Source organism: Pecten maximus, chromosome 12 (assembly GCF_902652985.1).
Source record: "Pecten maximus chromosome 12, xPecMax1.1, whole genome shotgun sequence".
NCBI lineage: Eukaryota > Metazoa > Mollusca > Bivalvia > Pectinida > Pectinidae > Pecten > Pecten maximus.
Genome location: NC_047026.1, coordinates 28452786 through 28465362, shown reverse-complemented (window position 1 = coordinate 28465362; position 12577 = coordinate 28452786). Strand labels below are relative to the sequence as shown.

The 12577-nt window shown below is 33.8% G+C and overlaps 1 protein-coding gene across 4 annotated transcripts in view; it reads right to left on the bottom strand.

Annotated features, from left to right (window-relative positions):
• Window positions 1-6130: 6130 nt before the first annotated feature.
• The window catches only part of LOC117339618 (trichohyalin-like), a 51370-nt gene continuing 44923 nt past the window's right edge, over window positions 6131-12577 (bottom strand). For all 4 annotated transcript variants that reach the window (XM_033901309.1, XM_033901311.1, XM_033901312.1 and 1 more), the window contains 4 exons: window positions 12255-12405; window positions 11254-11344; window positions 10209-10316; window positions 6131-9733 (listed from right to left, as the gene is read on the bottom strand). In XM_033901309.1, coding sequence (XP_033757200.1) covers window positions 9555-9733; window positions 10209-10316; window positions 11254-11344; window positions 12255-12405 — 529 coding nt within the window. In that variant the 3' untranslated portion in view covers window positions 6131-9554. The remainder of the gene's footprint in view (window positions 9734-10208; window positions 10317-11253; window positions 11345-12254; window positions 12406-12577) is intronic.

The window sequence follows — 12577 nt, the reverse complement described above, 5'->3', positions numbered from 1 at the left end:
GTTACACTAAAGACGAAATGTATTACTTAACAGACTCCTGATGTCGCACAATTACTGTGTTTACATTATTAGTTTAAGCTGTAGACACTAATTCAGTACATTTCGGGATGATGTCCCCTCCATCCATTAACAGATCATCAGCAATCAGTTGATTATGTTGGAGGGTATTTTTTCTTCTTCCTTAATCTTCTTCCTAATCAAATACTTGTATTCTTGATAAAGTCCAGCAAAATATTCACCAGTAGGCGTATTTTTTTTTCTTTCATTCAATACTGCTTTCAGTAGCATCTCGTCTTCATATGTTCCCTTGTCAATCAATATAACTATTTTCTTTTTTTTTCAGCAGCAAATGTGTAGCATTTCCATCTATACTCACAGAAGACTCACAGAAGAAAATCAAGTTTGTTTGCTGGTATGTTTTTTATTTTTATTTTTTTTTTTTTTTTTATTCATTTATTTTTTTTTTTTTTTTTTTTTTTTAACTTGGTCTGCTCGTTTACATTCAAAGTTATTCCGTCTTTATTACAAACAGAAATATCGTGAAGACGTTCAATATTGGACGACTGATTTCCAAAACCTCTGTAGGATTGACAGATCTTCAGTAAATTTAACGTATTTACCGAGATCCGGTAGGAAATAAATGCATCCCTTGACAGCAATATCAATTACTCTTTAAATTATTATTATGTAATTATTCAGGGGTAGAAACCTACATCACTTGGATGGACTTAGTAACACAAAAATGGCGTCTCCACGGCCGTTTCGGAGTAAGTTTTTTTTTTTTTTTTTTTTTTTTACATATTGCTGTTGTTTCCGTTCATTTTGTATATCGACGCATAGCGTATTGAAGATCTACACCAAAAAGGATTACTCGATCACAACAGAAAGTGGACGTAATTCCTTTATTTACTTAAATCTAATGAAATGCCTCCTTAAGTTGATCCGTTAAATGGTAGTATCATATATGTTGCTTTTGAAATGGCTGAGCTTCTTGGTGATTATTTTTCTTCCTAGACCAGAGTAATGCTAGAGCTCCACCCCTTGAATCTCCAATTCTTCCTTGGCCTCCATTCAACTAAACCATTCAGAAATACAATATGTTTTGGAAGGTGATGCTCCTGGTACAGATTGTATTAGTCGCCATATGTAACGATATGTATAAGTAAACTTCTTCAAATACTATTTAACATGTAGACACAAGCCATAGTAATGTCCTTGTATACAAAATATGATCGACATCTGCCTTCAAATTACAGATATCTCTTTACTCTCAGCTATAGGGAAAGTTTCTGAACGAGTAATCCCAAAACGTAATAGAACTGCTTTGACTAGAATTCGCCTATCGGCAAATACCCTTCATATTGAAACAGGACGTTATCGAAATATTGTTATAAATGAACGTCTGTGTAGAGTCTGTAACTCTAGCGACATAGAAGACGAGTATCACTTTCTGTTATTTGGCCAATTCTTTCAAACCCGAAGATCAAGATGTATTAAAAAGTACTACTGGAAAAAACCATCTGTTTTCAAGTTGACCCAATTAATATGTACAACTAATTTCAAAGATTTATCAATGCTGAGTAAATATATATATATGATGCTACACAAATACGAAAAAAATATGATTTAATATATATCGCCTAATTTTGAATTGTCCATTCTCTACACAATTTATTTTCTTTGTTCTACACTACTATCATGCAGTGCCCGCCAACTGTACAGTGTATGAATTGTTATACATGTTTGTACTGATGAGCTTATAAAGTTCAAGGTCAATAACGAATTGAATTGAATTGAATTGAACTGTCAAACATATTCACAACCATTTTTTCATCTAACTTTTCTATTCAAGTAAATCTGGGTTTAAATGTAACCATTCTACTGTGTATCAACTAATCGAAGTCTATCATGATATCTGCTTACATATGGAAGGAACAGAAACATACATCTTATTCTATTATCTTCTGTGTTATATAAAAGGTTTTTGACAGAAATTTCCTGAAGTGGCCCGACATCGGTAACTTTTTTTTATTGGAGAATCGTTTTTGAAAATCAGGGGTACTTCAAGGCTCGGTGTTGGGTCCGATTTTATTCTCAATCTATACCGATGATATTTCTAAAAAATACATTAGTGTATCTAGACTTATTACCGATACTTCTTTTGTACTTGGTTTAAACTATTGCAACGGAAATTACTAAGACATGCATGGTCCAATCAAACAGATGTTCTACACAATGTTTTTTTATCTCAAATATCTTACAAAATCAAGATCTTGGGTTTTTGTTTTATCATTTTGAAAATCATAAGCATCTAGGGGTAATTTTTAGTGACAATGCTAAATTGGGTGACCATGTTGAAAATATTTACACAAGTGCTTCAAAAAGGACAAAAGCCTTCAGACAATCAAACTTTCTAGTGAACAGGAGAGTTCTAAGGAAGATATATGTAAGTCTCATTCTATAATATAGTCTACCCGTGAACTTTGAAGGGGATTATCTAATTCTTATATCAATTAATTAGGGAAAAAAAAACTCAAAAAATGAAATGTTGAAAATGAGCATTTTTTATTTTTGAAATTGTTAAGACTTCCATTCGTTTTTGTGACCGGTCTCATCTTGTTTTGCGACTCTTTAGTACTACAGACGGACCGGTAAACGGCACATCTCCGATCACTAAATAAACTTCAGTACACGTTTCTATGTGACAAAATTAGAGGCTTTCCGACTTTATTTCTTGAAAACAATTACAGAATATGTATTTAAAAGACGTTTTAAAACTCATTATCACTGTGCGGCACTGTGCACGTGCTTGTTTCTTATAAAACGCTGAAAAGTGACATTAAAACCTCATTTTTAATATTATTTATTTAATCGCAACCCGCAATAAGTCCCCGCTATCAAGTGGAGTCTAATTTGATTGACACATCAAAGAAACAAGCACGTGCACAGTGCCGCACAGTGATAACTTCAAAGGCAGCGGTGATTTACAAAGAAGATTTGCCGTTATATTCCATACATTTCCCTCTCAGGTTGAGTTTTAAAACGTCTTTTAAATACATATTCTGTAATTGTTTTCAAGAAATAAAGTCGGAAAGCCTCTAATTTTGTCACATATAAACGTGTACTGAAGTTTATTTAGTGATCGGAGATGTGCCGTTTACCGGTCCGTCTGCGGGTAAGCCTCTTTAACCTTTTGTATCATTCAAAGTACTCTTCCTCAGTCTATTATCATCTCTTTCATCTTTCAAAGTTCTTTTTCTGTCTTTCGCTATATCCCTTATTTCCATATACAATTGATTTGATTATAATGTCCCTATCACTAGCATTGTAATAGTAGAGTTGTCGAGAGGCCTTTTATAAGTTGTTATAACTTGTGCCCAGTTCATTTGTTTATGTTTAAGTCAATCCCATAAAAACTGCTATGACATGTTTGAGAAAGTGTTTAATTAATACAATACATTGTAAAAACCGTTTGGGTTACCATTCTATTTAACTGTCCCCCAGACTACATACATTTATAGGTAATAGATACAAACTTACAAGCATTTAATTGTTATATTTACATTTACATATACTCAATTATGACTTTAGCAGGTCAATGTTCAAATTCATTATTTCAACTTGAAAAAATTCTGCAAAACATATACTGAAAGGAAAAAAAAGTATTAGAAATTGCCCGATTTACGAGACGGTGGTTCCTATTAGCATGGCTCCCCATTTCAACCACAACATCGGGGAAAGACTTTTTGACTGGCAGTATATTTGCTAGAAGTGCTTACTGGGGAGACCTATAAACTATATAGGGAGACCCTAATAATTACCAATAACGACTTAGACCCTAGACCCAATAATAACCACAGGGACTTGAGAATCAGTTACAGTATACATGTTTTTAGACCCCCCTAGTGTGTATAGCAAATTTTCAGACATTTTGGTGAACACCGGGGGCGTCATTTTTACCAGGGGAGGTCCAAACATGTATACTGTAACTTATTCTCAAATCCCTATGATAATATAACAAGTGAGTAGAACGGCTGATTCCCTGAACGCCTACATTTTGAAATAACACCCTACTGGCTATGTTTGTACAGTAATTATAGTCTGTTCTGGTGAAGTCACTTTTGTTACCTGTGTTTTACCTGTGTATGTTACCTGTAATTTTCATTGAATTTCTCATAAAAATCAAATGTCAATATTCAATGAATATACTGCACAAAAATATAATATATTGGAATTAACTATGCACATGATAATTGTCAATACTTATTTAAACAATTTAATAATGATCAAATTATTAAATATCAATAATATCAAATTAGTATTTATAAATGATTCGTTGAAATTGATATTAATTGATAATTCATTGAAATTAATATCTATTAATAATTCAATGAAATTGATATCATAAAATACCTTTTGATAATTCTATCAATTTCATCAAACTAAAAATTATATCAAATACTTTGCTTTTTTCCTTAATACAAGTTATAATCCAAATGTTCTTTTTTCTCATTTGAACGCCTCTCTGATACCTGATATCTGATAACTGAAGATAATGATGTTGTTAAGTAAAAACCACTCACTTTACTGAGATCAGTAAAAATGATAAGCTGTGTTAATGTAACCCACGCTACGGATGGTGTGACACTTGGATATTAAAACCGAAGCTACATGTACATGTATGTATATATATAAACTTCAAAATTATCATCAGGACTTATCATTCCACTGTTTGCACTCATACCGTTATTACCATCTTTGGCTAATACTCAGTTAGACTTTATTAGGAATAGGTTATGAGACAGATGTACACCATCAGCATCGGGACAGACTCTTCACCGTCTTCCCGGGGACCAACATCAAGGGATGCTTTTCCATTTCACCCAATGCAACGACGACACAATAGGAGACTGGTTCGCCGCGCAGCTGTATTGCCACTTGTACCACTACACCAAGTAGAAGACGTAAGAGGACATCCAGGAAGCTGACCAACACATTGACGTTACGCCATTCACAGACTACGTTGTTGACCAGTGGATAGAGGTGGAGACAGTTGGGAACCACTACGACAACGACGGACCTGAAGGACGACCAACCACTTAGAAGCCTGGCACGGGAAACTCAAAAAGATTGAACACCATACACATCCTAACATCTTCACAATTATACGGACATTCAAGGACATACAGCCAGGCTACTAATGAGATAACTAGACTTCAACGTTGCGCTGGACCCCGACGCAGGAAATACAGAAACATTGACACTCGCCTTGTCCTTCAGAAACAGAGACTGGAGAACCATATAATATCCTACATCGACGCAGCCTCCGAATTTCTTCACTTAGGTTGTACTGATGTAACATTTCGGACAAGGTTGTACTGATGTAACATGGACAAGGTTGTACTGATGTAACATGGACAGTGCTTTATCCTATTTGTATTTTACTACACTGTGATAATAAAGATCTGTAGATTTGTTCCAACTGTGTACATGTATACATGTATTTGCATGCCTGTTACAGTTTTCTGTGTATATTCATTGATTTCAATTTTGTCCGTTGTATAACATTATATGATATAAACATAAATTAAGATTCTAAAAGTCCTATCAAAATATGTGATATTATATTAACACGTAATATTCTATGATTATAATAGTGATATTTCAAACTGTGTATCTTTAAATTAGCATACATATACATTTCTAGTGCTCTATATAATTAAGATTATAATGATGTTATTCCTATCAAAATGTGTAAATTTACATTAACGTGTTTAATTGTAGTTCTCAATTTATAATAAAGATTCTGATAATGTTGTTTTCAAATTATGAAAAGATATATTAACTTGCAGAATTTTAATGTTCTTACTTTTTGTATAACTTATCAATATCAATGTGATTAATACTATATTATAGAATTTTTCAAATTGATATGCTTGTGTTTTGGTTTTCTTTAGTTGTCAAATGATTTCTACAGGTAAAATATCTTGGTAAATACAGAACAGACTATAATTACCCTCCCTTTGATGTCTCTGCCTATTGTTCTAAATATGTAGGCGTTCAGGGAACACACCAGTAGAACAGACTCTAGGGAAATATTCGCCACAATGAAATAAATAAAAACAACATGTTTTGACAGGTATTTAACATTAATTTATTCACTTGTAGAAAAAATCAGTTACTATGTATATTTAACAATACAACAGATTATTGATGAATGAAGATATGTCTACATGTTGTAACAGCATCTCGTTCTCAACACTACATCTCTTACAACACAAAAGGTCTTGTCAGCATGTGGTACTTGCAACATAGAAAACACGTTCATGGCTCATCTTTTTCAACAGAATTTCTCTAACATCTTAATGCATTACACTATAGTTGTTTTATTTCACGTCAATCACGTTTTTGGTCAATCCTACCTGGCTGGTATTAAATTTCGTGCAATATTAAATTTGTGTGCATATATATACGGCTTATATACGGCTACTGATGTTTCCTTGAACTATATTTATTGACCTAATTATTTAGCGAAATTAAATCCCCTGGTGAATACATGTACCAACTACACAGTATGCATTTTTTGTAACGCACAAGTATCACATTTTATTTGACATAATACAAAAATGTACTTCATACAAAACTAAGACAGAATGGTTAATTCAACTGGCGATTGTTTAAAAATAAAAAAAAAAAACATTTAATATATTGGTGTTAGGGAAAACAGATCAAACTGCTGTTGTTTTTTCAAAGTATTACAATAAATATAAATACAAGATAATGCAATGAATATTGCATTTACTTAACAACCAAATAGAATATAAGTTTTAAAAAACCACAGGTAGAGATCTTAAAGTTGCGTAATGTTGACTATTAACAAAATGTTCCGTTACATGCAGTGCACATACGTACACTATATAGTTGAACATTATATGAGTTTTTTGTTTTGTTTTCATAGCTAGCTATTTTGAACATTGATAAAGCAATCACCTTAAAGCTTCCTGCAGAATTTTCAGTTCTATAAACTTGACTGCCATTTCTTATGAGAATACACGGTATGACTAATGAGAATACACGGTACGACTATAGGGTAACAGTTTTTATATTATTTGATAGGTTAAAAGTTGTGTCAATGCAACAGGTATACCTTGTACAGCATAGAGGATATCACATTTACTTACACTGTACACATACTTAATCCTATATTTTAAATCAATTGAGAGTTTGTGTACAGAACCAAATCATTTTTTGTTAATTGTTAAACGATTGTTTTGACACAATAAAAATAACCACAAGGTTACTCTAATTTATATGTTCATTACTTAGACATTAAGTTGTGAAGTTGACCTTTGGACTCTCAATTAATGGACCAAATTTCACTGATCTCCTATTTTCTTTCCTATATATAAAGAAGAAATGTAATTGGAAGGTCTCATCATCTCATGACCAAAAACGCACTCAAAAAATGCTCTATTTCATAAGAAAATATACAAAAACGTGTTTTATGCAAACTGGTATTAAAATTTACAACACAAATTAAGGTCATGATCATGTGTCTCATAAAAATCAATCATGCGAGGATTACAAGGTAAGAATTTGTGTGGTATCACAGATTATCACAGATCTATCACAGTAGAGGCACTATAGTACCACATTCATACAGATGTACATGTAGCACAAGTAAGCATCAATGATAAAAATGATTATGATCAAAATATCATCAGTTTGTATATAATTCTAAAAAGTATTGCTGGGAAAAATAGATCAAATCATTATCTTAAACAAGGACAATAGTAAACTGATCACTTCCATACAACGCCTATCTAGATAGGACAACACTTCCATACAACGCCTATCCAGGTAGGACAACACTTACACACAACGCCTATCTAGATAGGACAACGCTTCCATACAATGCCTATCTAGATATAAACAACAGTTCCATACAATGCCTATCTAGATAGGACAACGCTTCCATACAATGCCTATCTAGATATAAACAACAGTTCCATACAACGCCTATCTAGATAGGACAACACTTCCATACAACGCCTATCTAGATAGGACAACACTTCCATACAACGCCTTTCTAGATATAGGACAACACTTCCATACAACGCCTATCTAGATAGGACAAGACTTCCATACAACGCCTATCTACATGTAGGTAGGACAACACTTCCATACAACGCCTTTCTAGATATAGGACAACACTTCTATACAACGCCTATCTAGATAGGACAACACTTCCATACAACACCTATCTAGATATAAACAATACTTCCATACAATGCCTATCTAGATATAAACAACACTTCCATACAACGCCTATCTAGATATAAACAACACTTCCATACAACGCCTATCTAGATAGGACAATGCTTCCATACAATGCCTATCTAGATATAAAGAACACTTCCATACAACGCCTATCTAGATATAAAGAACACTTACATACAACACCTATCTAGATAGGACAACACTTACATACAACGCCTATCTACAATGTAGATAGGACAACACTTCCATACAACGCCTATCTAGATAGGACAACACTTCCATACAACGCCTATCTAGATATAAACAACACTTCCATACAATGCCTATCTAGATATAAACAACACTTCCATACAATGCCTATCTAGATATAAACAACACTTCCATACAATGCCTATCTAGATAGGACAACACTTCCACACAACGCCTATCCAGGTAAAACATACACCATAACAATGAAATGAGGTTTCCTTATGAAGGCATCAGTAATTTGTCCAATTCTTAACTATATTCATCACATCAAATAGAAAACAGTTTGATAATTGTTTCTTTTTTGTAAGGTTGTGTTAAAATATTACATGTAAAAGATTTTTTCAAATCATTTGAGCACTGGTTTTCATCTAGTAGGACTAAATAACATTTTATGATTGGATTTATTAAGAAAATAAGAAAAATATAGAAACATTACATGTAAATAGTTATAAAAACTCTATGCCTTTATTAGATATCAGAAATGCAAAGAAAACTTGTCCTTCATTCTTTACAGATTATCAAAATCTAACCACAATAAAGACGATGTATTTCCCTGTGTAAATATTCTAAATTTTGTTGAAGTAAAAAATGAATTACATGTATATACCCGGTACATTTACTGTAATGGTGGTACTAGAGAATTTGGCAAAAAATAAAATCTTCCTTCAGGAAATGGAAGGGGTTTCTTTTGTTACCTTCACCAATATAGAGAATGTGGTCATTCTAAAGGGGTGGTCTATCTCAAGTTTTCTACACTAAAAATCTAACTTACTGGTACATCCCATAAGACTTGCCAAGGTGTTCACATAATAATATAAAACTTTTGGTGAATATATTCTTTTGTTTGTATTCTGTTTGTTTTTTCTTCTAAATTATAAATTATTGTAATTCCAAGAAGTCAACACCACTAAATCCTTCATTGGAGAATATAATAATCACCACTCTAGACGTTAAGTCACAGGTCCATCTTGAGCAAAGTTTTCAAATTTTGATTTTTTTAATATATGTATTATGATTTTTATCATCTAGAAATCATCATCGTTGTAAAGTTTGTAACTATCAGTCGGACCCCATGACTCTGTAGCTGGCGCTACAGATGACCGTTTGCTTTTCTTCTTCAGTCCACTTTTTGGTCGAAGTCCGCCATCAGAGGATCCTGATCGAGGGCGACCGGAGCTTGGGCGGGATAACCGACTACTTGGTCCTGTAGACAATAAAACAAGAAGAGGGTCACATCTAACATTATAAAATAGAAGCCTCATCTGGTACTGTTAACATACTGTGGCTAAGGATAAGTAGGTCAAAGGTCATTGTCAAGGTCATCAGGTATGGAAATATAGAACCAATGTTCCGAAAAGTCCCGTCATAAGGAGCATACATGTCTTATATAAGATCCCCTATCTCATACAGTTAACATATTGTGGCCAAGGTTAACAACTCATGGTTAGCAGGTCTGCAAATATAGTACCCATGGAAAAGTCTTGTCATGCACAAGGAACACATATGTCAAATACCTACGCTATATCCTTATTAGTTATTGACCCAGTACCGTTTTATTAAAACTTTAATCCAGCTGTCTACAGACGCCGACAATGCCAGGGGTACCAAACACAGTCCCTTTATAAGGTGTTGAATTAGCTGAATGAACTGAGTTACTATAACACAAAAGCAAGTCTTACTGGTGTCATGTTCATCGATATATTGGTCCATTGCTAGGTCAGTCTTTGCTCTGTCCATTCCATCCTTCAGTTCCTTAGCAAGTCTACGTGCTTGTTTTTTATTGCCTCCTGAAAAATATTGATAAATATTGTTTTTATTTATGCAAAACATATTTGTTAACATGTATCTGTGACCTTTTGATAACATCTAATAATACTGTCTCATATATTATTTTTCACAATTGTCAGATATCATGGCTTTTCTTACAAACATTCAGACAGTAACAAGCATCCAATTCTGTTATATATAACAGGAAGTTAAACAATGGCATTGAGGAAAATATGTAAGTTAGTTAAACAATGGCACTGAGTAAAATATGGAAGTAGGTTAAACAATGGCACTGAGTAAAATATGGAAGTAGGTTAAACAATGACACTGAGTAAAATATGGAAGTAGGTTAAACAATGGCACTGAGTAAAATATGGAAGTAGGTTAAACAATGGCACTGAGTAAAATATGGAAGTAGGTTTAACAATGGTACTAAGGAAAATATGGAAGTAGGTTTAACAATGGCATTGAGGAAAATATGGAAGTAGGTTAAACAATGGCACTGAGTAAAATATGGAAGTAGGTTAAACAATGGCACTGAGTAAAATATGGAAGTAGGTTTAACAATGGTACTAAGGAAAATATGGAAGTAGGTTTAACAATGGCATTGAGGAAAATATGGAAGTAGGTTAAACAATGGCACTGAGTAAAATATGGAAGTAGGTTAAACAATGGCACTGAGTAAAATATGGAAGTAGGTTAAACAATGGCACTGAGTAAAATATGGAAGTAGGTTAAACAATGGCACTGAGTAAAATATGGAAGTAGGTTAAACAATGACACTGAGTAAAATATGGAAGTAGGTTAAATAATGGCACTGAGTAAAATATGGAAGTAGGTTAAACAAAGACACTGAGTAAAATATGGAAGTCGGTTAAACAATGGCACTGAGTAAAATATGGAAGTAAGTTAAACAATGGCATTGAGTAAAATATGGAAGCCAGTACTAAAACATACCTTTGTTAGCAGAATCCACAGTGTCCTGTATATCATCTCTAGACATTCCACTAGTAGCCGCTAATTGTGTAATAAACTGCTGCTTTTGATTCTGAAATAAAAAAAACAATAAAATTTAATTATATTACCCTGTGACTTTGCTCCTTGTGCTCCCTGCAGGTAGGGAGTAAGAACTGTACCTGCTATTTTACCCATTGCATGATTGTAACAAGTGACTTATTTTGGGAAATAATGCACCTTTTCTTTCTAAACAACTAACAAGACACTGTCTCACATTTGGCTTTTAGATGAGTATTGATTCGACCCCATGAGGAAGACTTTTAGATGAGTATTCGACCCCATTAGGAAGGCTTTTAGATGAGTATTTATTTGACTCCATGAGGAAGGCTTTTAGATGAGTATTCGACCCCAGGAGGAAGGTTTTTGGCTCTGTCCCCTGGACGAGACATACATATGTACTTGAGTTTAAAATGGTAGTTGCTACTCCTGCTTAATGCTCAGCATTTTAGGAGTTGGATGACTGGTTCGCCTATTGTTACTATATTGTGACCGGGTGAGGTGTCCTGCTGGGGGTCCTTGGCAGTAAACTTCAGTGAGGTAGCACTATGAAGTCATTATCAGTTGTATCATGAGGCAGTTGCAAATGCACGCTATAGTTGTAGTTACTTTTTTTTATTTGAAACTCTCTTGAATTGATGCGCTTTAGATCAAATAACCCCCACACCTTGAGCTCTGTTTCAGACATTAGTTATTATAATGTTTTGAGTGCCCTTCTTCTGGAGAAATCATATCCCTTAATATACACTTCTAGATGTCAAAGCCTTAATTCCATGCTGCTCTCTAAAAACCCTTGTCATAATTTCTTCTTCCCAACCCATCACACATTTTGAGCTGGTTTGTTTAATGTCATCTCTGTCTTGAACTTAACCTTCAGTTGATGACTAACCCCTTGTTGTATATACTCTCCCATTATGCTTACACATGTTGATGGAGTCCCTTACCTTGAGCTCGGACTCAAGCTCCAGCTGTAACTGTCGGTTGAGTTCCTCCTTGCTTCGTTCTAATTCGATCTTCATATCTTCCTCGAGTTGGAGTATTTCTCGTTTATGTTTCTGCTGCATGTACAGGGTACCAAGTACATCGCTAGCTTTACTGGAATTCAAATGATGTATTGTCAAAACTTTAAGATCTATAGTAGGTACATGTCACTCCACATTACTAGTGTAAATGGAACCCAAATTGATTTATCTGAATATTGTGATCTGTGGTATAGTTATTTAAGTATTATAAGATATTATCGCTACTTCAGAATGATATTGGCTGT